The sequence below is a fragment of the Diachasma alloeum genome, unplaced genomic scaffold, assembly GCF_001412515.2.
Source record: "Diachasma alloeum isolate Michigan unplaced genomic scaffold, Dall2.0 Dall_scaffold_00349, whole genome shotgun sequence".
Taxonomy (NCBI): domain Eukaryota; kingdom Metazoa; phylum Arthropoda; class Insecta; order Hymenoptera; family Braconidae; genus Diachasma; species Diachasma alloeum.
In genome coordinates this window covers 557,084-584,149 of record NW_021680488.1, presented here as the reverse complement: position 1 = coordinate 584,149, position 27,066 = coordinate 557,084, and the positions used below count along the sequence as shown (strand labels likewise).

General features: G+C 41.1%; 3 protein-coding genes across 7 annotated transcripts; 1 reads left to right on the top strand and 2 right to left on the bottom strand.

Moving 5' to 3' along the window:
* Positions 1-42: 42 nt before the first annotated feature.
* On the bottom strand, positions 43-10,906 carry LOC107040944 (rotatin). The gene is made up of 4 exons (XM_015261268.1): positions 10,815-10,906; positions 10,281-10,465; positions 3,209-8,273; positions 43-982 (listed from the first exon to the last, which is right to left on the bottom strand). Exons 1-4 carry the CDS (start codon positions 10,858-10,860, stop codon positions 222-224), a joined length of 6,057 nt encoding a protein of 2,018 aa, XP_015116754.1. The 5' UTR covers positions 10,861-10,906; the 3' UTR covers positions 43-221.
* Positions 10,907-12,383: 1,477 nt separating this feature from the next.
* On the bottom strand, positions 12,384-17,682 carry LOC107040875 (rab5 GDP/GTP exchange factor). Its single transcript, XM_015261142.1, has 4 exons — positions 17,186-17,682; positions 16,255-16,645; positions 14,108-14,956; positions 12,384-13,332 (listed from the first exon to the last, which is right to left on the bottom strand). The coding sequence occupies exons 1-4, from the start codon at positions 17,362-17,364 to the stop codon at positions 12,895-12,897; spliced, it is 1,857 nt and encodes a 618-aa protein (XP_015116628.1). The 5' UTR covers positions 17,365-17,682; the 3' UTR covers positions 12,384-12,894.
* A 2,028-nt stretch (positions 17,683-19,710) lies between these two features.
* Positions 19,711-26,357, top strand: LOC107040913 (mediator of RNA polymerase II transcription subunit 15). Of its 5 annotated transcripts, none has more exons than XM_015261211.2 (7): positions 19,711-19,967; positions 20,354-20,409; positions 21,650-21,830; positions 21,891-22,223; positions 23,249-23,415; positions 24,199-24,775; positions 26,004-26,357. In XM_015261211.2, the coding sequence occupies exons 1-7, from the start codon at positions 19,916-19,918 to the stop codon at positions 26,144-26,146; spliced, it is 1,509 nt and encodes a 502-aa protein (XP_015116697.1). In that variant the 5' UTR covers positions 19,711-19,915; the 3' UTR covers positions 26,147-26,357. The 5 variants fall into 5 exon arrangements, with proteins under 5 accessions (XP_015116697.1, XP_015116696.1, XP_015116695.1 ...); XM_015261210.2 differs by having other exon boundaries at positions 21,650-21,890; positions 21,921-22,223; XM_015261213.1 differs by adding an exon at positions 21,084-21,121 and having other exon boundaries at positions 19,951-19,967; positions 21,650-22,223.
* Positions 26,358-27,066: the final 709 nt, after the last annotated feature.

The following is a 27,066-nucleotide window of genomic DNA, read 5'->3' as shown; positions in this document are numbered from 1 at the left end:
TAACTCAATTGTCTGTAAAATAAAAAGACTCAGTTTCGCTGAGTAAAAAAACTCCATTTCACATCACTTTTTTATTCTCATCCTGACTTTTCTATCCCCGCAGAACTTAATCTTGATTACCACGAAGATTCAAATTACGTAGTTAAATTAATAATTATGTCACGAAACTTTTACAAAAAATACATCACACTATTTACAAACACAATTCTAAATACATTAATTCAGTCATGAAGGTCGGACTTGGTGTCGGTAGCCTTGATCAGCTTGATGACGTACTGAATCATCTTGGCAAGGTCCCTGTGTTGATTCTCATCAGGCATTTTGTCTAGTGACAGACGTCCCAGTACCTCCTGGAGGGACTGAGCAAATCCAGCAGTCCTGGCGATCAGCTTCGCCTTTTGATTGTTAGCCACCAGAGACCATAGAATTGACCCAGCCACCGCGATCTCACTGAAGCTACCGTTCTTCAAAATCCCGTGCAACAGATTCATAAACTCAATGGACGAAAGGATCCTGGGTCTATTGGAGACATTGAACACTAGATTCCGGAGGATTGAAAGAGATAAGATCCTCTGAGTTGACGAGGGACACTTCGACAGCTGTATGAGGACCTCAAAGGCATCAGTGGACTTGGGAACGCAGATCTGTCCCTCTTCGTAAAACGTAAAATCAATCAAGAACTCTAGGCAATAGATCTCGATCAGTGGCCAGGGTTTATTTCGCTTTGTCGTTAAGGGGTGGATCTTCGTGAAGAACTGGAGAAGATTGCTCTTGGAGATGGCCACGCGACACTCGTGCACGTGAACAGAATTCCTGAGGACGTGGAAGGCAAAGTGCAACCGGTGGTTGTCGAAGGATTGACTCGCCCTGTCGATCTCTCGGGAGATCAGGTGGATTATCACGTTTAGGAGGGAGACTGTGTTAGGGGTCCTCCGGGGGCCGGTTCCTGGGAGGGTCGTTGTTAGGGTCATTGATTGCGCGGCTGTGGAATGAGAGAGGAGAGGATTATTATTTTCGGGGGGAATCGATGATGTGAGGGGACAGAACGTTATTCCGATTTTTAGGATTAGTGAATTATTCTAGGAATGACAGTTCTGCCGAAGATTTTGTCAGGACAAATTACTATTTACAATTAGCAGAACTCAGGAAACTTTGTTTAGGTCAGGGTCAAATGACCCGTAAAGACTTGTAGGAATAAGGGCTGTTTGCCATTCAAAACAATTTTTCCTTCAACTCGATATGTATTTCAGGGTCATAGGACCTTTAAGACTATTTGACCTTCAATTCAATGTGTCTCTAAGGGTTATTTGACGTTCAAGACCATTTGACCCTCAACTTCATACGTCCTGAAAGGTCGTGTTACCCTCAAAACCATTTGGTTCTTGATCCTCAAAGTTTGTAAGGGTCGTTTGACCCTCAATACCATTTGTTACTTGATCGTAAACATTCTTAAAAGTTGTTTGACCCTCAAGACCATTTAACCCTCAACTCCAAACATCCTTAAGAATCGTTGACCCTCAAATTCATTTCAATGGTTCAATCTTGAACGTTCGACTCTGAAGACCATTTGACCCTCATTTCCAACGGTTGTCTTTTCTGAAAGTTATTTGATGTTCAAATCCAAACGCTCTTAAAGGCTCTATGATCTTCAAGACCATTTGGTCCTCGATTCTATACATCCTCATGGGTCATTTGACCCTGAATTCCACGTGCTCTTAAGGGTCGTTTGAACCTCAAAACCCTTAGACCCTCAACTCCAAACGTCCTTAAGAATCGTTTGACCCTCAAATTCATGTGATATTCAATCCTCAACGTTCCACTCTGAAAACCATTTGACCCACATTTCCAAACGTTCGTAAAAGTTATTTGACGTTCAACTCCAAACGTCCTTAAGGGTCCATTGACCCTGAACTCCAAGCACCCTCAAGGGTTTTTTGAACCTCAAAATCCTTTGACCCTCAAAACCATTTGACTCTTAATTCTAAACGCTTTTAAGGGCCGTTTGACCATCAACACCATTTGAATCATCTAAAAACTCCAAACAAAGCTTCCTGAACCCTACTAAATAGTCCTTCATCATGGTAATTCATTTTGTTCTTCATAAACCCTGAGAATTCGCTCAACTTTCTCATTCTTCATAAATAGTTCACACTCTCCATTCATTCAAGGCTAAATAATCACCCCATGAAGAATAGAGAGAAGGAGGTCAAACTGCTATGGAGGCCTTGATTGAAAGTTGGGAGGGGAAATGAATCGGCACGGAAGGTGACGAAGACTTCTGTACAGTCGAGCTCCCCACGGCTTAAGTGCTTGGGACCGAGCCAATTTTGAAGTTTCCCCTTGGCTTAAGTTCTCCGTTTTCTCCCACTCCTGACTCATGACTATGAGATGCATGCGCAATATCAGAAAAACGGCTGCGCAGTGGACTGCGTAACGGTTTGACACTAATCTGTCAACTGAAGTCTGCGCATAACTGGGCCATGTGGTGGGGACACAGAAGACGAGGGGAACTTGAGCCTGTGGAGTCACAATTCTTAAGCCATGGGATGACTTTAGCGGTGGGGGTTTAAGCCGTGGGGAGCTCGACTGTACTACCTAACTGACTAGTCCATTCCCTTGGTTTTAAATGGTGGGAGATATGGCTGTCAGTGAGAATTAGGTAAAGTGGGGGTAGCTACGAAGGGAACGAACTCGTCAGTTTGCCTATAGGTGGCTCTTGGGTTGACTATGACCCACTCATGGACACAAGATTCCGCGTGGAATAGTGTATTTGTTGACCCTGTCTTGAAATCCAATTTATCCGTCGATACTCTTGTATTGTTTTGCTTTTTGTAACTATTCTTCAATGAAATGAAAAAAGTTTGATAATAATTACGCGGAGGTGTTCTTTGTTCACAAAAGTGCGAAACTTTCTCCAAATGTTCAATTAAAAATAATAAAATACATCTACTCTTATTTCCACTTGATCCAAGCAAATCACTAATACCATTCTAAAGTTCCCTCTCCACCGCGTCTGTGTTCGGTCGCTCGCGACTGCTGCGACCTCTACGATTTATTTGAAATCTTCGGTTTAGGCCCCATATCCTCCATACACAGTTCGATCTCCTTCCTTCTATTCTTCATGAATAGTGGCTATTCTTCATGAATCACCCAAACAATTCTCTCCTAATAAATAAATCACTCTGCTTCCCAAACATCTCATAAATACCTTCAGGACACTCAGTAGTAAGCGTCGCGATCATCTTCAGAGCCGCAATAACAGCACAATCACTCAAATAGATCCACGCCCACAGTTTATGCACCATGTCGGCGACCCCTGCCGCAGCCAGACTTCTCTTCACCTCCGCACTCCCACAAGCGAAGTTCATCAGCAGCACCAGAACCTTGGTCACATCACTCAGAACCGGCCCCAGCTTCTTCTCCCTCTCAGAATTACTCTTCTGAGGCTGATGGGGCTGGAGATTGATCTCCGTGTACAACTCCTTCAGAATCATCAGACAAGTTTGCCCCAACTTGTCCTGCACAGCACAAGCCTTCGCCTCATCACTCATGCAAAGAAGGTTCGCCAAGGTCCCCATGATCAGGTCCTTGTCCCTGGACATCCTGTTCTTCTTCTTGCTGTTCGCGTAGTTGTGCGCGATCATCAGGTGCATCAATGCTCCACAGATTCTAGCCCCAGCCGTTTCCCTCCCATCACGAGTTCTCCTATCCAAATTCGACTCCTTCACCCCCACCAGTACATGCTGCAGCTTGTCCTCCATCCCATCGCCCCCGACAATCATCCCATCGAGAGCATCACCAATCAAGTCCGTCCCTTCGATCCCCTGCCCCAACAAGAATCCAAGACAAGCAATCGCACTCATCCTCAGCTCGCCGTCCCCATCCTCAACCCCGAGACAAATTGCGAAGACAATCGTCTCCGCACCCACCAGCTCAACAGCAGTCTTGATCGCCTCCACATGCTGTCCCTCCGTCAACGACAAGACACTTATCAAGTTGAAAACCTCAGTCCACAACCTCTTCCTCATCCCCATCCCACGAGACTCGCAATTTCTCTTCAGATAACTCATCAACAGGTACAAGAAGTCCGGAGAAAAGCTAACGGAACCCGCGAATTCCCCGCAATGGCTGATGCAGTTCGTGAGAACTGTGCAGATACTGGTGAACATCTGAAGAACCTCGCACAGCTGAGGGCTTCTCATCCCCTTGGGGATGGCCCCGAAGCAGCTGACGAGGTACTTCTCAAGAGAACTCTCATAAATCTTGCTGACGACCTCCCCCTCTCCCACAACAATAAGATGATTAAGAAGACTGCAGACAGCTGTGACGAGTGAAGGAGTCGTTACGAACTCCGGGAGATCGTTGATCGAATCCTTCACGGACAGCATCAGCAGTTCGTCATGGCAGTTGTAGTAATGAAGGACCGACCTGGGCGCTGTAGACCTGGAGGTTTCGGAGTTCTCGGGGTCGGAAGATTCTTCTGGAGGGTCCAGAGTGGCTGACAGGTACAAGTTAGAACACAGAAGGCTGATCTCGTAGTAGACGTTTGCCTGTTCCACGTAGATGATGATGGCGTTGGACCTCAGGGAGTCGCAGTAGTTGAAGGAAGAGCACTTGGAGTTCTTCACGAGATGCCCCAGTGCCATCGCGGCTTTCTCCCGGACGATGCAAGACTCCTCTCGGTTGATGACGACTTTGATGAGGGTCTGGCAGAGCTCGTTAGGGGCCATCCCCAGACCGTGCAGAAGGTCCTGACCGTTGTGGGGGACTCGGACAAGACCAGTTAGCAGCTGCAGAGCAGAAGCTCTCACCAAAGGATCCCTGTTCGTCCACAACGTTGGCAACCAGTTGATGGTTCTCCCGTTGTCGTACCAGAAGGAGATCTTCGTCTCCATGTGATCAAGGAGATGATTCAGACAGATTATTGAGTTCTTCGTGATGGAGAGACCCATGAAGCTAACAGCCCCGTTTCCATGGAACGAGACTATCAGCTCCATGAGGAAGTTTCCCAGAGTCGTCACCAGGTTCTTGTTGCTTTGCATCTTCTTCCATTTGGAGTCACTTGTCAGGTAGGTCAAGCAGTTCAGCAGCCAGTCGAGGTAAGCTAGATTGTAGAAGTGCTGTTGATCGTTTGAGCAGAGGTTCGAGACAATGATCTCAATAAAGTCCTCGAGGCTGTTCTCAGTCTCTTCGAGACCTTCTTGTCTTTCGAGATTAATGCAGGTGCGAACGAGCTTTAAGAGTGACTGATGAACGTTCTGGTAGTTCTTGTCTAGACTTCTCAACAGGTCGGATATGGACTTTGTCATGTGCCTCGTGGTCGTTGATATCCACAGGATGACCCCTGGATCCTTGGTAATCGTGATCAAAATGTTCAGAAAGTTGAGGACTTCTACGAAGAGACAGCAGTCCTCTTTACTAGTTGGATGAGATAATAGGAAACGCTCGAACGATTGCTCCCAGGGCATTGACGTAAAGCTAATGAGATTCTTTTCAAAGCCATTCAGATCCGATAATTTGATGTACATCCATAAGTAGTCTAAAGCGCACGTGACTTCTTCGTGAGTTGTCGAATTTTTAATGTTGAAGAGTTGTTGTTGCGTGTAAAATCGGATCGATGAATATTGGAGGGTCGACAGCTCCTGCTGTCTGATCTTTAAGTCATCATCGACCTCAGAATTGTTGACATTCTCCCAGAGGGACCAGAGGATGTCCTCCCGGTTGTTCCACTCCCATGCCCAAAACTGTCTTAGGAAGGTCAGGGCTAGGGGATTGCTAGCACAGACGAGAGAATCCTTCCCGTTTCGATGGATGCTGGTCTTCCAATGGGTCTTGCAGACGAAGGGAACTCTCATCCTGGTGACGATGACCTCAGGAAGTGAAATCATGACGTCAATGTTCATCATTTGGTCGTGGAATAGCAGGAGAAATAGTAGTGGAGACGTGTCGAGTTTGATTGCTTCGTGATTTGGGAACAGGAACAAACTTCTTAAGATGTTCGTGAAAACGTTAGTGTCGTTTGAGAGTTGATGACGAACTGACAATTGAGTCGAGGAGATGAGTTTGAGGATGGATACAATGGGGACGACGGAGTCTGGGTAGTTCTCGAAGTCCTTTTCGAGTAAAGACCTTTCGAAGATCTCGAGGATCGTCTCAAGACCCTTTTCCTTCATAAAGATCTTGTGAAGGGAAGTATCTGTCAGCATAACGGACACCTGAATGAGGGCGGACTTTCTTACCTTGGGCTCGACATTCGGCATTCTTAGCATCTCCAGGACTGACGACAAGTTACTTCTCTCGTAGGTGCCCTCAGGCTTCTTGAAAGAACATTGTCGTTCTAAGATTAGAAGAGAACTCAGTGGTAACCCATGAAGAGAGGACAACCTGGGGCGTTTCGATGAGGAGTCCTTCTCCATACCCAAGAGGTAGATCAGCCTGAAAACACTCTCCTCACGGATGGCTCCATCCGAAGCGAACAACAACCTTATGTTTCCTTTTAGTACTTCGAGGTACGTCAGACCGATCTCTTTATACATGTCCGGATCCAGCATCTTGGAGATGCACTGGCCCAAGGGAGATCTGGTCTCTGCCAGGGACTGAAGTAGAGGAAACACTGGGTGGAGAGCCTCCAGGAAGGTACCCCACCCAGACTCCCCCATCTGGACCTTCCCCTTGACCAGAAATATCAAAATGTCTTCGGCTAGAGTCTTAATTCGTTCCACATCATTCACTCCATGACAGATGATCTCCGTCAGGATGTTCTTGTCGAAGAGGAAGAGAACACATGTCCAGGTGAACCTTCCCCTGGTCTTCTCGACCCCTAGAGTTGCGGAGACCAGACAACTACACTCTTCATACGTCTTCAATCTGATCTCTTCGTTTCTATGAGACATCAAGTGCAACAGCAGCCTTGAAGACAATGACTTGTCCTCAAGACTGAAGTCGTTGAAGCTCTGGAGGATTGAAAAGTATGTCATGATGATTGAATAGCACTTGTGGTACTCCAAGGATGCCTTCGAGAGGTACATCTTCGTGACAATGTCCTCATCCTCACGAGATCTTAAAAGAGAAACAGCAGCTTTTAAAGATCTCGTGATGGCCCTCGTCTCCTCGAACATCCGGAGGCACTCGATTTCGTCGACCCCTCGGAATTGTCTCGCATATTCCTGAAGGGTCGAGTGTAGTCCTGGATGGATAAGGTATATAGGGGCGTCCATGAGAGCAACAGCTAAAGACATCTTCAGCCCCCCTGGAAGGACGTAATCTGATACTTCTAGAGGAACCAGGGAGGACAACAACTTCATGGTGATGGAGAGGAGCTGTAAATAAGTGATCCTCCAGTGATCGATCGTGCTGTAGCTCCTGAGGAACTCCAGGACATCTCCCAGGAGTTTCATCAGGGTCTTCAGATCCTCATGGATCTTCAAGGAGAGACCGTCTGCGCAGAGCCATATCGAGGGCATCAAACACATCTTCAGGAGGTCCACGAGTTCAGAGGACACATCCATCATCGATTTTATGGTCTCCAAGGGTCGACCCTCCACCTGAGAATTCACTAACCTCAGAGAATTTGTGAGGGTCTCGATGCAATAGTTTGGAAGCAGCACCTGCTGGAGTTGCAGGACAGACTCGTCGATATCGAGGTCTTCCTGGCTGGAGTGCCCGGAGGACGAGATTGACTGATCCTTCAGGACTCTCTGGCGTTTGTTCGCGATGCAGGGGTCGCAGTAGTAGTAGATCCTGAAGCGAAGGGATCTTGTGAGCTTGTGAAGGACCTTCAGAATGGTTCTAATGACCTTAGGATCATCTGAGGTCTTCAGAAAATTCTGGAAGATTGAGATGATGGAGGGGCGCTGGAGGAAGACCTCCGCGGGGAAGTCTTGGAGCATTACGTTGGTGATCAGCTGGCAGGTGTGGGTTATCAGGCTGGGGTCTGTCTTATTGGTGAGGGCTTCCTCGACTGCGGAGAGGACTCCTCTGTCGGAGGACACCAGCGGCTGCCAGGGCATCACCAGCCAGCGAATCGAGTTTTCGGTTCTTTTTGAGACCGGAGTGTTTAAGGGGGAGGGAAGCGTCGCATCTAGAAGGGTTGAGGTCTGGGGGGAGGGGGGACGGCGCTGGGGGGGAGAGGGGGAGTTGGAGGGTGGGAGCAGGTGGGCGAGGGATTCCTCGATTTGGTCGAGTTTCTGGTGCCATGAGGGGGAGAGGCGAACTCGGAGCTGGTGGAGGTCGGCCCTCGTGCGGGGGTCCTCGAAGGGGATCACTTTGTTTTGCTGGAAGATTTTTCCGGGTAAGGCCATTGCGGGGTGTTTGTTTGGGAGTTTTCATCAACGCGAGAGGGGAGGGACAATTCAGGAAACATTTTTTTGGTTTTTAGTAGGGGTTGAATAGTCGCAAGGATCAAAACACCCTTGATGGAGTTTGAAGTTGAGGGTCAACACGTATGAAAAAATCATATAGAAATTTTCTATATGGATCGCGTATAGGAATTCTATGATTTCCGTATATGATATTCGGATATTTCTATACGAATTATTTCTACACATAAATTTTTACATAAATTTTTGTTTTCATACGAACGATGTCTGAACACTCCAGAGAAAAACGTAGAGAAATGTCGCAACTCCATACGAAATGTTTCTATACACGTGGCAGTGGGTCGTATAGGATCAAACCTATAGAAATCGTATAAAAATAATTTATATTGTTTCGTATAGAAATATCCGAATATCATATACGAAAATCCAGCAAACTCTATACGCGATCCGTATAGAAAATTTCTATACGATTTTGTCATACGTGAAATTGGCTTGGGGGTCAAACGAACCTTGAAGACGTGTATTACGGAGAAGAAGGGCCAAATGAAACTTTCTGACGCCACTGCTATTGCTCGTTTGACCCTTGAAACCATTTGATCATATACTGCCAATGCTCTTGAGGATCGTTTGATCCTCAAGGCCATTTAACCTTCAACTCTCAACGATTGTTTGACCCCCAAAATCACTTGACCCTCGACTCCAAACTTTTTTAACCCCCCATGGACGGGGCTCTTCTGTTACCAAGCGTAGTGTGCGCTCAATACGACTCGAATTCGATTATTTCTAATGAATGAAAAATTATGAAACCGGTATCTGATTGATGCTACAGTATTGCGGTTTCTTATGTTGTTCGTCTGATCAAGTTATTCTTCCTAGATTTGGAAATAATCAATTTTGAAAACAAGCGTTCCCATTCGCATGGGTCGATACCACGCATCGACCCCGTACGTAAGGGGTTAATTGTCATTTGACCCTCAACTAGAAAGAAACAAAAAAAGGTTCCTGGATTGTGTAGTCACGTGAGGCTCAAACGGCCCTTACTGACGTTCGAGGTGAAGGTTAAATGGTCGTAAGGGACGGGCAACCCTCAAAGACCGTTAAATCGAGGGTCAAATGATTTTGAAAGGCGAAGGACCCTTGAACATGGATATAATGACGGGTCAAATGACCCTCAAGACCATTGAAAGCTCAACTGCAAACGTCTTTAAGAGGCGTTTGACCCTCAAAATTGTTATTTGACCTTTAATTCAAAACAAAAAATATTTCTGAATTCTGTCGCATGGTCTTGAGAGCCAAAAGACAATTAAACTACTTTCGAGTATGAGGGTCAAATGGTAATAAAGGTCGAACGTTGAAAACGAGGGTTAAGGGTCAAACAGACAAAAAGGTGTTAAGAGTCAAATAAAGGGGGAACGATCCTTGAACGAGCGTTGTGTCAAGGATCCAACAAATCTCTTTCACCCTTAACTCTAAATGTTTTTACGGGTTGTTTGACCCTTAACCCGAAATGTCTTTAAAGCTCATTTGACCATCAAATAAAAATTAAAAAAAGTTTCTTGAATTGTGATGAGTGAACAAGTTTCAGAGAAAATAGCATAATACCTTTTTTGTAGGAATTTGATTCTTTAGAAAAAAAAGTTCTTCTGACATTTTGTCCAAAATTAACAATACAACAATTTTAAAAAATTGCAAATTTCACACATTATTAACTCATTTTGTCTTCAACATGGTATATCTCGGGATTGGCAGAGTGAAATTCAATAAATCTCATCTCATTTTGAAGATATTTTTTCGTGCATGAAAATGAGATCGGACTCACCGAAATCCCTTCGTTAATTCAGGAGATATTCAATATCCAACAAGATCAATTTTCCTTGCTCTCCTTTCATAGACATGGGATTCAAAGTTTGATGTGGAAATTTTTTAATTATTAATCAATTCAAAATTCTTTGATTCACTCACCGAAATCAAGTAATGAATCAGGTCCAGAACTTTCCCAGGATTAGGAAATGTCTCAAAAGAGAACCAATTGAAGAGTTTTGAAAGAAGTTCTCTCTTGACTCCTTCACAGTTGCAGGTGAATCCATGCTCCAACTTTGATATTATGTTCTCGAGGGCTCTGCAGCGAATCTCCTCGATTTTATGTCCTGCAATAAACAATATCGAAATAATTAATTGATGAATTAATCAATTGAAAATGAATTAATTGAAAAATTTAGACCTTTCGAAGGAATAAAGATTCAATATTTCAATTTAATGTCTTTTTTCTCACATTGCAATCTCATCTTTTTTACAATTTACGGAATTTTCTATGTAGATATGAATAAGGTAGGGGCAGAATGGGTCAACCACCTGACGGAAGGAGTTTCCCGGGCTTTCTAACAACACTCACACCCCTAAATATTTCGCAGTGATTGGGATAACTCCACTTATTTATTGTTCTTCAATCTTTGATGCATTCTAATATGGTTTAAAAGTCAATTGATTGATGCCCACCTAGTTTTTGTACATGAAGACTCGTAATTGTATTGATATTTGCCATCCTGTCATTGCAGTTGGAGCAGTTGAAACATTATTTTTTAGGTTAATGTCAACACACTGCTCATGAAAACGAGGTTTTCGCATTATTTGAATTTTGAAAGCCTCAGGGTGCCTTTTCATTCGATTTGCCTAGTGACTTTTGAGATGGCACACGCGTCCACGGTCCATGGCACTTGTTATCGGTAAAAAAGCGTCGGTATAGTACATACACGGAGAAAAATTTTTGGTAAAAATTACCCTTCCAGAAGGATAAACGTGTATTATTGACATTTTTCGTCTGATTTATATCCGGAAGTTCGACAAAAATTGATGTTAAATAATAAAATTTATCATATGTAAAATAAATTTTACCCTTCCGTATGGTAATTTTCGCCGAAGGAACCAAAATTTGTCAAAATGTATATAGACAAAGACAAATAATATCTATGTGAATGATAAAAATCATAGTTATCCTGGTAATTATTATAAAATTCATAGAATAATTTTTATTCACCCAATTCTAGTAAATTATACCCATCGTGCGCTTCAAAAACTAACCAGATGTGCGCGACACTTTTTACAACCAATTGGGATGAAATAAAATCCACTGAATAAATCATACTTTCATTAATCCGTGTTTTTTTTCTGGGTAAAAATACGTCCAAATTCATTTTCTCTCTTTTCATTTTTTCAAATTTTTCATTTAAGCCATTTTTCAACACTAACATTTTTTTTCTCGAAAACTAGATGTGCTAGAAAGATTTCTCAAAGGAAATTTTAAATCAGCGTCAAATATCTATAAGATGGGGTCAGTTTCAGTAACATGACGTTACAGTTTACTTGAGATATGTTTGCGAATGCTGGAGCTGAAATTAATTAACAACAAGTTCAGGGACTATTCTGATGATCTGGGGGGAGGGGGGGGTTGGCTGATACTCACATATTGGTTTTGGTGAGTCGAGACGGAATTTATCCCCAGTGGAGTAAAAAACCACCCAATTTTCGAACTCTAACTTCGTCTGAGGGACGAAATAATCGTAGAGTTATTTCAGAAAGGAATCTTAGAAGAATAATATTGATGGCCAATTCATCAGTTTAATAAATGGAATTAAATTTCTTTCAAGCATTCAATTACAAAATCACTAGCAACATGAATAAATTCTTTAAATACCTCTTTTATTAGACAATCCTATGACCTAATTATCCTCTTTATAAGAATTAATACATAATTAAATAGTAACAATCACTCACAAGTTAGCAAGTTTTTTCGCAATAGCCCTTGTGCTAGTCTTTCACCTCCTATTATCTTACCTCAGTAGCAAAGTGGTAATTTGACATTTTTGGTACTTATGCCGTTATCTCAAGAATAAGTCACTCTAAGAGAAAAACTTCTCTTGACATTTTCCTCTGAAACCATCCATCAACAAGATAATTATATAATTAACAAGATCTGAAAAATTAATTCCTTCTATTTCAAATTTTTTATATTTCCTTAAAAATGAAATTATCTCGAGGATGATGCATTGTAGGAAAAAATGTCATAAAACATTTATTATAGAGTATTAAATTTTCAACAAACAATATCTTCCAACATTTTCTCCTAAAATTGATCATTTTTGAGATAATAGCCTCTTTAACAATGAGTCAAAAAGAAAATTGCTATGAAAAATTATTAACATCTTGCACAATTATCCATTTATCTTCTCAACCCTTGATTTCATGTAAAAATGTCAAAATATCTTTTTTGTAGAGAATTTTGTAGAGAATCCAACAAAAATGTCTATTAAAATTGATCATTATCAAGATAATTACCTGTTTAACAAGGAGGAAAAAAACAAAATTTCTATGAAAAATTACCGATGTATCTCCTCAACCATTCATTTCCTGCAAAAATATCAATAAACTTTTTTTCTGAAGAATTAAATTCCCTCGAAAAAGAGTTAATCAACAATTCGTCGTGTACCCACCCCTCATAATTCCACATGAAACTGAAAACCTTTGAAAAATCGAACGATTGACGATTTTTCCACGATTTACCACTTTCCTCCTGTCAACCTTAAATATTCTTGAAGTAATTGGAGTAATTATCATTATCATGGCCGTTCGATGTGAGAGACAAGTCGCCAGTGTTGCAGGGAATAGTGGGAATAGTGGATCCCTGAAGAGTGAATCCATGGTAATCCTCGGTGATGAGTCCAGCTGGGGTCAGTGGAGACGGAAGATTGGACGTTGATCCGTGGGAATTATCCAGAAGACTGTCAGGTGTTGCCTTCTCCATGGGGTCCATATCAACGCTGGAGAATTCACACTGAGCATCGAGACTGATCAAACTCGTGTCGTCGTCGGGTTTGCTCGTGTCTAAACAGCAGTCGACGAATGGAGGGAAATCGAATGTGGGCGATGGTGTGATGCAGTCGTCGATCGATGAATTTTTAGTGTACGAGGCGTTCATGTGGCTGTCTGCCTCGTCCATTCCGACGTGATGGGAGTAGAGCTGAGGAAAAATAAATCGTTTGGTGAATATGATGTAACAATTTTTTAATCCTAGTCTGATCACCAAACGCGACCCTGCGACTTGGTCATCTCCGCGGGAATTCTCCACCGCGTTATTTAGCCTTTAGCGTTGCCGAATTGTCGTTTTTACATATCCTTAACAACGTATGATCCAAATTTTAGGTCTTCAGTTCATTGCGAAATTTTCACCAACTATAACTCACTGAGGAAGTACCTTAACATGGGAAAAAATAATTCATCTGTCCGAAATAATTTGTTTTCTTTAGGAATTTTAGGAAATATGTTGTTCTAAAAACTACTATAATTTTTTAGACACTTCAATTGACGAAGTCAATTTTTTTTCAATTTTTCCGGTTAGCCAGTCAATTGTGATTAAAGAAAAACGACGCGCGGCGGGGTTTCCCTCATAGGATGACCAATCTAGGGTTAAATAACGAAAAAAAATGGTTTGACCTTCAAAACCATTTCTAAAGGTCCTTAACTCCAAATGTTTATGAACTTTTATAAACAAGGTTCAAATGGTGTTAATTGTCTGATTCTTAATGAGGGTCAAATAATTTGGAGGGTCAAACTGCCCTTTAAGAACGTTTAGGATCAACGGTGAAATGGTTTCAAGGGCCTAATACAAAAAATATCAAAACGAGTTAACCCTCATCCCCGGCATGAAACCTCATGAACAACTCCATGAGCTCCCAAAAAAAATCCCCCCCCCCCTCCCATTTCCCCACACCCTCACCTCCAAAATCCCAAAATACCTGAGGAATAATCGGCGGAGGGAGTTTGTAAACCTCCACATCATCGCAATCAATGTTAGTGGGCACCCTCTGGCTCCTAGAGATGATCAACGGTGACTTCTCAAGCCCAGCCTCCACCTCCTCCCTGATCTTCTTATGAAACTCGACAATCTCCTCCTGCAGCTTAACAGCCTCAGCCACTACCTCATCATTCCTGGCCTTCAGTTCATCCAACAAAGTGATGTCCTCACACATCATGTGAAGGCTCTCACAAATGGTCAGTGCTGACTCCCAAGTGTTCGCTGGCACCCTCTCCCCAGACATGTAAGCATTGAAGTCCTTCTCAGACATATTAAGACTCTCAGCAGTTAAATTTTCAATGAAGGAAACAGCACAGCACAAATTCGTGAAGTAATAACCTCCCTCCCCTGTCATCAGTCTGCTGGCATTGCAGAATCTGGTGATGAAGTTGATGTTGCTCTTGAGTCTTGCTGGATTGGCCTTCAGGACAATGAAGATGAGGGCTGGAAGAAACTCGTCAGCAGAGGCTGGACCACCCACAGACTGCTGGAGCAACTGGAAGATGTTCCTGCAGCAGTTGACGACACACGTCAGCTTCTCCTGGGGTGCCTTTGCTGAGTCCATATTCAAGAGGTCTGTGATCGAGGTGTAGACGAGCTCTCGCACCTCTGGGCTTGTCTCGTGAATCCTGCACTCGAGGTTTTTCCCACTGACCCAGTTCAACTGGCGAATTCTGTTCTGGATGGCCAGGTCTTTCTCCTCGTCGATTGTAAACGGGGGACAGAAGAGGACGCGGTAGAGGAGGGTCATTGAGTGTCTCTCCACGTAGTCCAGGAGTCTCTCCTTCACCTTGAAATAAAGGGATGATGATTGTCGGATTTGACAGAATGGATTTATTAATTTGAATGGACTTCCTTTTTACTAAGTTGGTAAATAATTGTTTTTAGGGTTCATTCATTATCTTCACATCAGAGAGCCCTCGTAAATCTTTAATTAATCAGTCAATTGATGAATTAATGACCTAATTAATTGCTTAATTCATTGAGCTAAAGCTTAACTCCCGAATGGATTATCTTTCGAGCGTTATCTCGATTGTTTTTCTATCCTCATAATGTAAAATATATCACAATTTCTATTGGATTTTACATCGCGCAGGAGTCCCTAACACATATTCTCGAAGATCACTTGATTATGTAATTAGTTAATTCATTAGTTTATTATTTAATGTTTATTGATTTATTCACTGATTCCTTAATTCATTCAGTGAATTTTTAATTGATAGAATGCTTTGATGAGTAAAATCAAATTGACTCCTCTCATAGATTCATCAATTATTTGTTGTCAGAGACTATTAGACATCCCTGGAGGTTAATTAATTCGTTGATCGATCAAGTAATTGGTTAATTAATCCGTTTATTCAGTAATTGAAGCTTGAGTTGGTGGAGTGATGATTATTGGATTTACATTCAACAATTAGACCAAGTCTTTGATGAATAAAATTCAATTGAACATTCATGGAGATCATTTAATTAATTATGTTATTCATAATTATATTAATTATTATTGGATTTTAATCCAATAATAATCACTTGATGATGTTTTTGATGTATGTAAAGTCAAGTTGAAAAAAAGTAGAAAAAAAACTGAACATTTTAAAGAGCGTTTTTAATAAAGATTAAGAAATAAGTCCGATAGAGAGAAAATAGTGAATGGCTGATTTATCATGGTAACTAACGATCTGAAAGCCATGGACTACTGTGGCAAGTGACGACCCAACAGCCATTAGACACATCAAATTATTAATTTGCAATTTTCTCCCTATTGGGTTTACTTCCCAATATTCTTTAAAAACGCTCTTTGAAAATGATCAGCTTTTTTTCAACGTTTTTTCGATTGTACAATTATAACTTTTGGAGATTCCAGGGCTATGTAAAACTAAATAGCAATTGGAGATCATTTCAGATTATCAAAATAAAAAAAACGATCAAGATCACGTTCAAAGGATAATCCACCTAAGTTTAAAAAAACAAATCAAGCGACTTCTAATTAATCAATCAATTGACTGGCGAATTGATCAATTAGTTCATTAATTAATTGATTGATCAATCAATTTGCCAACTAATCCATACATTAACATATTTATCTACCTCTGGAGATATCCCAGCATAATTAGGGCTATTCTCCATCCTCTTGCCAAAAACCTGATAGAAATTTTGGGTGATCTCCGACAATTCCTCGATCCTCTTGGCATTTCTGTTCTGAAGAATATTGGAAACTAGAGTATGAATGCATCTCTTCACGTCTTTCTCAGCTGGGGTCTTGCTGATGAGCTGCATCAGGTCCAGATTCTCTGATTTGACCTTGTCCAAGTCCTCGTTGTTGTGGATGAGCTCCTTCAGGAGGTCGTCGTAACCCTGGGGCTTCGAGGGAAGTTTCCAGAAGGCAGAGATGTTCAGGAGCTTGTTCTTCTTCTCTTGTTGCCGCTTCTTCTCTTCTACTTTGCTTATGCCTGGCGGTGTCGTTTGTCTTACTGCATCCCTGGAGGGGTGATGAGGAAATTAACAGGGGGGTCTATCCATAAAACTTACTTGAGGAATATTTTTTAGATCAACTACGGATTTATTTGGAGTTATGGAGAAAAACATGGGGAAATGCATTCGCCTTTTTTGTTAATCGTGCAATTTTCATGGGACTGAGTGGATCTAGCCGCGAAAGGACATCAGACCTTTTTTGTAGCTCATGAAATTCTCTGGAAAAAATGTTCTATGACATTTTCTCCTAGACTCACTCATTAACGAGATAATTCAACATTTAAACAAGCAGGGTTGCGAGCCTATTTTACAGAAGCGACAGACCGTTATTTTATTTTTTATTAGTCTTTTGGACTCGTTCTCTCTCTACCAATTTCATTGGTAATGAACTTCCGGGTGGGAAAAATATCTTAACGGCATAATTCAACATTTAACAAAACAAAAGTCACTCAATGACATTTTGCCCCAGTGACATTCAACAAATGACATTTCAACAAATCATTAAAAAATCCCCCAATCCCCAAGAAATTTCGAAAAAAATTCTCACCCCTCGTGATTCTGTGCCCTTGTCTGTCTCTCCCTCTTCGCCCTCTTCCTCTGCAGATACTCCCGATGACACTTGCTGCAGTATCCTTCCCACTCATCATTTCCAAAAAACCCACACCCATTCTTGCACTTCAAATCCGCAACGTCAATCCGCAACGACGGTGTCTTAATCGTCCACATTATCCCCTAATGCCCAACAATCATTCCTCTAATAACATACATTTGTTTCTCCTGACAATTGATGTCCTGTTTTCGTCAGAATCCCGAGAGCCATAACCTCTTCTCACTTGTCAGATTTTTTCCCCTTTAAACCCCCTCCCCGGACACACCCAGCTTCAATCTTTAATATCTGGGCATCCGCTGAGTGAAAATGAACATTTTTTTCTTTATTCTCAAGATAAAATATTGGCCTTCAAAATGAGCCCTGACTCGTCCAAATCGGATCGTTGGTTGACGAGATATCGGTATTTTTCTCCGGTCCCTCCACCCTGATGTGTGACGCATATGACGCATATTAGGGAGATCAATTTGATTCGATTATTGCAACTATCGATATTTCATGGTCCGATACTCCATTTTTTTCTCGATTGTTTCGGATTGATCTATTGGAGGAATCGATATTTCACCCCCAATATCGATATTTGATTGATCACAATTTACGTTTCAGAAGTTTTTTTTTCGATTCATTTTGTGAAATTTTTAAACATGACTTTTTTTATAGGGGTTGGAACGATATTTTTATATCGATGTTTTCAATATCGATATCCGTTAAACCCTTAAGACCAACATCGACCATTATAATCCTAGACTAGACTAGAACGTTTTTGAGGGTTGCTTGAGCTTTGAAATCACGTCACGTCACGTCAATGTCACGTGCTAAATGGAAAAAGGTCGTATTCACCATTTTGGAATTTTCAGGTCAACGAAGGGGAAAAAGGTCGTATAAACCTACTCTAGGGAATATGAAATCTGGACGATTTCGGCTCTGCAGAATCATTTTGACCCCTCTTTTGAGGGCAATTTTTTTGACACAAACGACCTTTTTCAACAAATATATCTCACGCACGAGCCGAAAGCGAGTGATATAGCCTCACGAGCAGGGTTGGGCAAGTAAAATACCACCGGTATTCTACCAAGTTTACTACATGTAAAAAAGTAATTTTTTCACACACCTGCACGGAAAGTTCGTACTTTGCTCCCTGATGAGCGGGAGGAAAATACGAACTTTCCTTTGCAGGCGTGTTAAAAAAAATAGCATGTGCACCTCGGGCGGGAAAACATGACTTTCCACCCTTGATGCACAATATACTATTTCAGGTCCCGTGACATGAACTATAATATATTTCGTAACGAGTGCAAAAAACATTTTTTCACGAGTTACGAACAATATTTTTCATCACAATGTGGCGGAAATTGGACTTTTAGGCACGCGGAGCGTGCCGAAAAGTTCACTTTTCGTCACAGCGTGATGAAAAAATACTTTTCGCAGAGCGGGATGAAAATTGCAATTTCGGACTTTTTGGATCATAATCACAGTAAACAGTATGTCGCCAATTTGTCGCCAAATTGCCGATGTGCTTTTAAATTTTAGATGGCACTGGCAATAGTATATTTCGTAACGAGTGCAAAAAAGTGTTTTTTGGCGAGTGGGAGGTTATATAATCCCACGAGCTAAAAAACATTTTTTCATCACGCTGTGACGAAAAGTGAACTTTTCGTCACAGCGTGATGAAAAAATTGTTTTCTGGGATGAGTCGGTATGACCCAAAACATCCAAAACTTAAATTTGAACGATTACAATGCTTCTATTCGGAAGCCAAAAAGGGAGTTGCATCTCCATACCATGATCTCGATACAAATGAAAAAGACGTAATTTTCGTTTCAAAATGCACATTAGGGGCTGATACGAAATAAATTCAAATAAAAATTGATGAAGGAATGAAATTGATGAAAAATGATTGTCATATTTTTTTGATAAATTGCGTCGGCCATAGAGGAGGGGAAGGGGAATGGGGACAGCCTTGTCAATGACGGTCACATGACCAGGCGTTCATGACGGCTATCACCCTCCCCCTTCGTGACCGTCACAACTTGTCAAGGAAAAAATGACAGTCATTTTTCATCTATATAGCTGAAACTTTATTTTTTTCTCGGTCAATTTTCAGTTGAATTCCTTTTGTATTGCCCTAATCCGCATTTTGAAATGGAAATCACGTTTTTTTCCATCCATATCGATGAAACTATTTATTGTTTTATTCATGACCGTCACAAATTGGAAATTAGTTATGACCGTCATTATGCAACTATATAGATGGTTTGACAACAATTTGGTTACAAATGATTTGTGACAATCATTTGTAGTTGGAAAATTTGTGCGTCACATGCCCGTTACAAGACCGTCATTTTTTAGATCGCGTCATATGACCAAAAAATGACGGTCATTTTGCATTTCTCTATCCCAGACGCATGATCGCATTCGGCTACTGCGCACCAGCCACTGGCATCCGCCATTTTGGAATGTTGGGAGCGTCATTTCCGGTTTCTCTCCGATACTCGATCGCCCACTCACTCGTCCCTCGTCACTCGTCTCGAGACGCCAAAAGTCGACGCCAACACTCGTCTCCATTCCTATCAACATTTTACCGTGAATTATCAGGCAACGTTAGTTGATCAGCGTTGATTATCTCCACTAACTAACAGTGCACCGAGTGAATTAATAGAGAAATTCGCTATGTACACCAGGAGCCGAGGATCAAACCAAACCCAACAGAATACATCGTTCGGTAATTACTCATTTATTTATTGCTGTGTTAATTTTTCTCGATCGATTCGTCGATTATGTTGACCAAACAAATTAATTACATTGGGACTGCAATGCAATTAGTTCGGGGGATTGGGGAATTGAATGCATTTCCTCGGAGCGAGCGAATAATCAATAATTTCACCGGCATCATAAAATGGCGGATGCCGAGCTAGACGCTCGACTTAGGGGAAGATGAGGCAAATGGAGTCCCTCAAACCCATAATAATTTCCTAATCAAATAATGCCGTTGGGATGAATGATATCTCATTTTGAACTCTAAAAAAAATGAGGAATTTCACTATGCCAATCTTCATGTATTGATGTGTGAGGAGGTCAATTTACTATTTTCTTCACTGTTTTTTACAGTTCGAGGACCGACTATGAACGCCAACCCCGGGTACCAGACGGGGAATGCTCAATCTGTAAGTCGAGGATAGACTTTTTTAATATTTGCAGGGTTCGGAAGATGGGGGTAAGATGAGATGAGATGAGATGATTTTCGTTGGGGATTTTTTCTTGATTATATGAATGGCTTCATAAAGTCTTGAGGGTCAAACGACTGAAAACAAACATACTGAAAACAATTTGATCCTCACTCCAAACGTCTTTAAGGGTCGTCTGGCCCTCAAGATCATCTGTCTCTCAAGGTGAAACGGAACCCCTGCGTCTGTAGTGACTTTTAGAATTGTGTTTTCTCATGTAATTATTATTTTTTATTTATGAAAACTACTTCATTGACTCAATAGTGCAATAATCGACTCGATAAGATAGTTTAATTGACTCAATAATGCAATAATAGAGTCGATAAAGTAGTTTCACAGATAAAAATGAATAATTGTAGGAGACAACACAAAGTTACCCGAATTGAAAAACAATGCCAAAAATGGAAAAACTTCAAAACGAAATCATCTCATCAAATATCTCCACTTCCCCCCGAACGTCCCCCACAACTTCCATCACTTCCTACTCTCACCACCCAGTCAGTCGCCTATAACCTGGGATAAAAAAATCAAACATTGTTTTTGATTGATTGCATCTCAATGCATGTACTAATTCATGTACTTCGATCCTCCCCACTCCTGCTTGTCACACAAAGCAGGCAGCAACAAGTAGCTATACAACAATACCGAGGAGGTACATGTCACCAGGGGCAAGTTCGTTGTCTTACCTCACCTAGCATAACATCGTAACTGTTGTCTCGAGCCTCAATTGATGCTGAGGTTCGTCTTATTCACAAGAATCAAAAAACGTTTGGTTTCTCAACAATTTCGTGATGAAATCTTGAATAAAAATTCCAAATGAACCAGTGAAATACAGACGATAGTTCGGCATTTGCTGATTTTAATGAAGAATGTTCCCTGAAATATCTAAATTTCTATTTTGACATTAGTCCCACGAAAACATGTCTGTATTTCATTTTTCACATTCAAGATTCACCCGAAATATCAAGAGAAATTAATCATTTTCAGTTCGTCATTCTTTCATTCTTAAAAATAAAATGAATGATGAAATCGTGATGAACGTGTTATGACCTATGGTAGTGGTTGAGACGTATGTTGCCCTCAAGTAAATGACCCTAAAGACGCCCTGGGCCCTGGTGGGACAGTACAACCGTAGAGGTTCCTTGTGTAGCAGAACGAACCCACCCGCTCTTTATTTCAGTATCAGCAAGCAGGAACACCGCAGAAGCAGTCTCAGCCTCAGGGCCAGATGCAGACTCCAGGGCAGGGACAGGCTAAGATGGGAACACCCCAGCAGCAGCAGATGAAGTTCCAGGGCCTGCAGCAGCAGACCCCGCAGAAGCCCTTCCAAGGCCAGCAGATGCAGCATACACCCCAGCAAGGCCAACAGATGCAGCATACACCCCAGCAAGGCCAGCAGATGCAGCATACACCCCAGCAAGGCCAGCAGATGCAGCATACACCCCAGCAAGGTCAGCAGAAGCAGTTTGGACAGCAGCAGCAGCAACAACAACAACAACAGCAGCAGCAACAACAGCAGCAGCCGCAGCAGACTCCTGAGAAGAAGATTCCAGGGCTGAATATCGCCATGCCGAAGACTCCAGGGCCCAATGCCAATCAGAATAATGCGCAGGGGAGTGTGGGGGCTGCCGGAGCTGCCGCCACTGGACAAAATCAGGAGAGTTCCATGGATTACGAGGATGTCATGCCTGAGGGGGATGGCTTCTCCGAGACTAGTGATCAGCCTAAGTGGAGGCGCTCGAAGCTTCAAGGAAGTGAGTAATCAGGAAATCGGGGAAGAGGTTTGGAGGTGAAGGCTTAGCTTTTGGATCTTTTCTTCGATCAACATTTTCACTCTGTTCTTTCGTTTTTACCTTTGTCTTGCTCGTTCGCCTCTGAAAGTACTTTTTTTGGAAATATTCTTAAGGGTCCTCAAAGGTCATTTGACCCTCAACTCCAAATGTGTTTAAGGGCCATTTGACCCCCAACTCCAAACGTCTTTGAGAGTCATTTGACGCTCAAGAACTCTTGAATCCTCAACACCAAACATCCTTAAGGGTCATTTGACCCTCAAAACCCTCGATTCCATATGTCTTTAAAGGGCGTTTGACCCTTAAACGTATTTAAATCCTCACTCCAAACGTATTTAAAGGTTGCTAAATCCTCAAAATTATTTGACCCTCAATTTCAAATGTCGTTGAGGGTCATTTAACCCTCGACAAAATTTGATGCTCAAGTTCAATGGTCGTTAACGATCGTTTGACCCACAACCTCTTGAGGCCCCAACTCCAAACATCCTTAAGGATTTTTTTCTGTATTTTCCAGTGGATTATTTTTCTCCTAATTTTCATTGTAATTATAATTCTAATTGAATAATTGGAATTTTTTCCAATTATGACCTTTTTTATTAAATAATTCTAGAAACAATTAATTTTCCATTTTGAACATGATTTAAAAAATCAATTTCATGCAAAAAAGACATTTCTGGATACATAAACATTTCTTGATTCATTTATAAAAATGTTAAAAAAAGAATGTTTAAAAAAGTTTTTTCGCAGAATGTTATTTAAATTTCTGTGGTTTATTGAATTCTTTTCAACTTCGACCTGATGACAATTCACTGCGCAAATTTGAAGATTCTCCCACCCTCCATTGATCTCCAGATCGTTGACGACCTGTTGAGGTCATTGGACCGAGTGGAAAGTCACTGTGAACAGAATTTCTGATACTCATTCTTTGACTCATCATTCAGAATGATGAAGAGTTTCGAATAATTTGTCATGTGGCAATTGATTTTCAGCCAAGGTCAATAGAAAATTGAGACGTCTGAGGATGAACCAGCGTCTGAGGAAGACTCTTATGCCCAAGAATGCAATAATGGTTCTAAACGAGATGAAGGCTGGTGTACAGTTCACCTTCCCAGAGACTCAATCAGTTCCAAACTCTCTTTTCCTCGTTCATGCTGAGGTAGAGTATTGAAGCCAAAATTTTTATATGAAATTTATAATTTTTTAGTAAAGTCTTGACGCCAGGTATCTTAATAACGACTGGGTGCAGGGGACAATGTCAAGAGAGCTTTTTTGTGACTGAAGAAATTCTCTCGAAAAATTTTTTTTTTATATTTTCTTATAAATCCACTTATTGAGATATTTCATCGAACAAATTCAGTTATTTTACATTTTATAAATATAGATTTGATATATTTTAGTTATTTTTCACAAATGTCTTCGAATCTATGAGAGGTAGTCAAATTTTTGTGAAGTAGAAAAAAAAATGAATATTTTCAAAGAGCGTTTTTAATAAAGATTAACAAATAAGTCGGATAGAGAAGAAATAGTGAATGGATAATTTATCATGGTAACTAACGATCTGACAGCCATTGACTACTGTGACAAATGACGAATTAACAGCCATTAGATGCATCAAATTATTAATTTGCAATTTCCTCCCTATTGGGTTTATTTCCCCAATATTATTTAAAAACGCTCTTTGAAAATGTTCAGCTTTTTTTCAATGTTGTTTTCATTGTACAATCATAATTTTTGGAGACTTCAGGGCTATGTAAAACTGAATAGCAATTGGAGACCATTTCAGATTATTAAAATTTAAAAAAAACCAAGATCACCTTCAAAAGATAATCCACCCGGGCCTTAAAATGACTAATTATCGAGATAATATTGCAATCAAATTATTTTTCCTCGCCATGACATAAGCCCTTCTCCTCACGATATTTTTATCATCTCTCCACAGTTGGATGGAAAGACCTACGTTGGTCAAGGTCTCTCCAAGCCCTTGGCCCGTCAAAATGCAGCTGAGAATGCTCTCAAGTGTCTTCTCCTCGAGAAGATGACAGCAGCTGCCAACAAAGCACGCACCGACGCTGAGAACGATCCCCAGGGAGCACCAGATACCACTGAAGCTTCCAAAGACGATGGTGCTGCAGCTCCAGTTGCAGCAGCTACAGGAGACTCTGCGAATCCAGACGCAGCAGCTGGAACTCCAATGAATGTCGATGACACTGACGAGATACCCTGGAGCTCATTGGCCAGTTTTGCACTTTACAAACTATTCCTGGAGTGGCAGAATCAGGGAACCGTCGTGCCCATTCCACGACCCGGCACTCAGACACCACCAAAAGCCAAAACTGAATCGAAACCATCAACTGAGAAGGTTCTACCTGAGAATGCACTCTCTGTTCATCCAGTCATGCTGCTCAATCAGATGAAACCGGGGATCACTTATGTCGAAGTCAGCAGGTCTGGGAATCCACCCAATACTCTGTTTACACTTTCGGTTGAAATCGATGAGAAAATCTACACTGGAGCTGGTGAGTTGTCATTTTTGTTGATGGGGAGGGACTGAACTACAGGAATAACGATTATTTGGCAGAATTTGAGAAAGTTTTTTTGTTGGTTTTTATATGACGGTCAATTGTCGTGCGGATCAAATGACTCTTAAAAACGTAAGGGTCAAACGTCCCTTAGGATTCCTTTGACCCTCAAACGACCCTAAAGGTCTGTTACGATCCTCACGTCCTTAAGGGTCGGCCCTTAAGGGCTGTTTGACCCTGACGTCCCTAAAACTATTTGATCCTCAATATCCTCACGGTTCGTTTGACCCTCAAAATAATTTGATTTTCAATTCTAAACGTCCTTGAGGGTCGATTGACGTTAAAATAATTTTATCCTCAACTCAAAACATTTTTAAGGATTGTTTCGTACCTTTTGACCCTCATCTCCAAACGTTCTTAAGCCTTAAACCATTTGACCCTCAATCCAAACATCCTTAAGGGTCGTTTAACCCTCAAAATCATACGATCCTCAATCCTAAACATTCTTAAAGTATGTTTGTCCTCCAAATTCATTTAACCCTCCACACCGAATGTTCTTAAGTTACGCTTAACCCTTAAAACCTTTGGATCATTTATTCTAAACATTCTTAAGAGACGTTTGGCCCTCAAAATAAAGGGTCGTTCGACCCTAAAATACTTCGATCCCCAACTCAAAACGCTTTTAGGGATCATTTGACACTCAAGAGCATTTGACCCTCAAGTACAAACGTTCGTAACACTCGGTTAACCCTCAAAATCGAATGTTCTTAAGGGTCGTTTGACCTTCAAAATCGTTACATCCTCAATCGTAAACATTCTTAGAGTATGTTTGACCCTGAACACCGAATGCTCTTAAGGGTCTCTTAAACTTCAAGACCATTTGACCCTCAACACGGAATTTTCTAAAGTCTTAAACCATTAGACCCTCAATCCTAAACGTTTTCAAGACATGTTTGACTCTCAACTAAGAACAACAAAAATCAAAGTCTTCTGAATTGTGCTAAATAATAATGTTCATTTTGTCTTCATGTGAAAAGAAAAAAAGAGAATTATTGATGTAGTGAGCCATAATTTCTAATTAGAAATTGTAATTAATCGCATAATGGCCTGGACGGGATGAATGTTTGAAATGTCAAGATCTCTTTGACTCATTAAATTCTCCGCAAAATCATCTGTTGACAATTCAACAGTTGAAATGTATAAAATTATTCTGTTCGATTTACAGCAAAGAACAAGAGAGATGCTAAGAAAATTGCTGCTAAGGCAGCCCTCAAGGCTCTGTACAAACTCGAGTACCCGGAGGAAGCCAAATCTGAACCTGCGGAGCCAATGCAGGTCTCCGAGCAAATGCAGCAGCCGCTGCAATAGATCAACAACTTTTCACAGATTTTTTCATAATTAACGAGTATGAATCCTATATTTACTGACTTTAGTTCATGTTAATCCTGACGTTTCTGATGAATACGAAGCAATTCAACATGTTTAATGAACTTCATTCGTAATTCAATGACCATTTTCTTGATATGTAATGAGTGTCGTATCGAAAAGCCTGAATTAAATAAAAATCATGAAACTACAACTCGTGTCTTTTCTGTTTTGTTTTTTTAGTTTTAAAAGAGGCTTAAATGGTCTTGAGGGTCAAATGACTCTTGAGACAATTTGATACTTAAGCCTGAACATTCTTAAAAATCGTTTGATCCTCCAAACCAGTTGACACTCAAAATAATTTGATTCTCAATTCAGAAAGATATTCTCAAGGGTCATTTGACCCTCAAACTTCAACATACTCAAGGTCATTTGACCTTCAAAACCATTTGATCCTCAACTCCAAACACCCGCAGGTCGTTTGACCCTTAAAATAATTTGATCCTCAATTTTAACTGTCCTAAGGGTCGTTTGACCCTCAAAATTTTTTGATCTGCAATTCTGAACGACATTCTCAAGGGCCGTTTGACCCTCAAAATAATTTGATCCTCAACTCTAAATGTTATCAAGGGTCGCTTGATCCTCAAAATGATCTAATATTCAACTCCAAACGTTCTAGACGATTGTTTGATCCTCAAACTTCAACGTACTCAAGGTTATTTTACTTTGAAACTCATTTGATCCTCAACTCCAGACTCTTGCGGGTCGTTTGACCCTCAAAACAATTTGATTCTGCTCAAAACTAAACTTTAACTCTAAAAATGACTTGATCCTCAACTCAAATGCCTTGAGGGTCGTTTGACCTTCAAAATAATTTGATATTCATTACTAAACCTTGCTAAGGGCCATTTAACCCTCAAAAT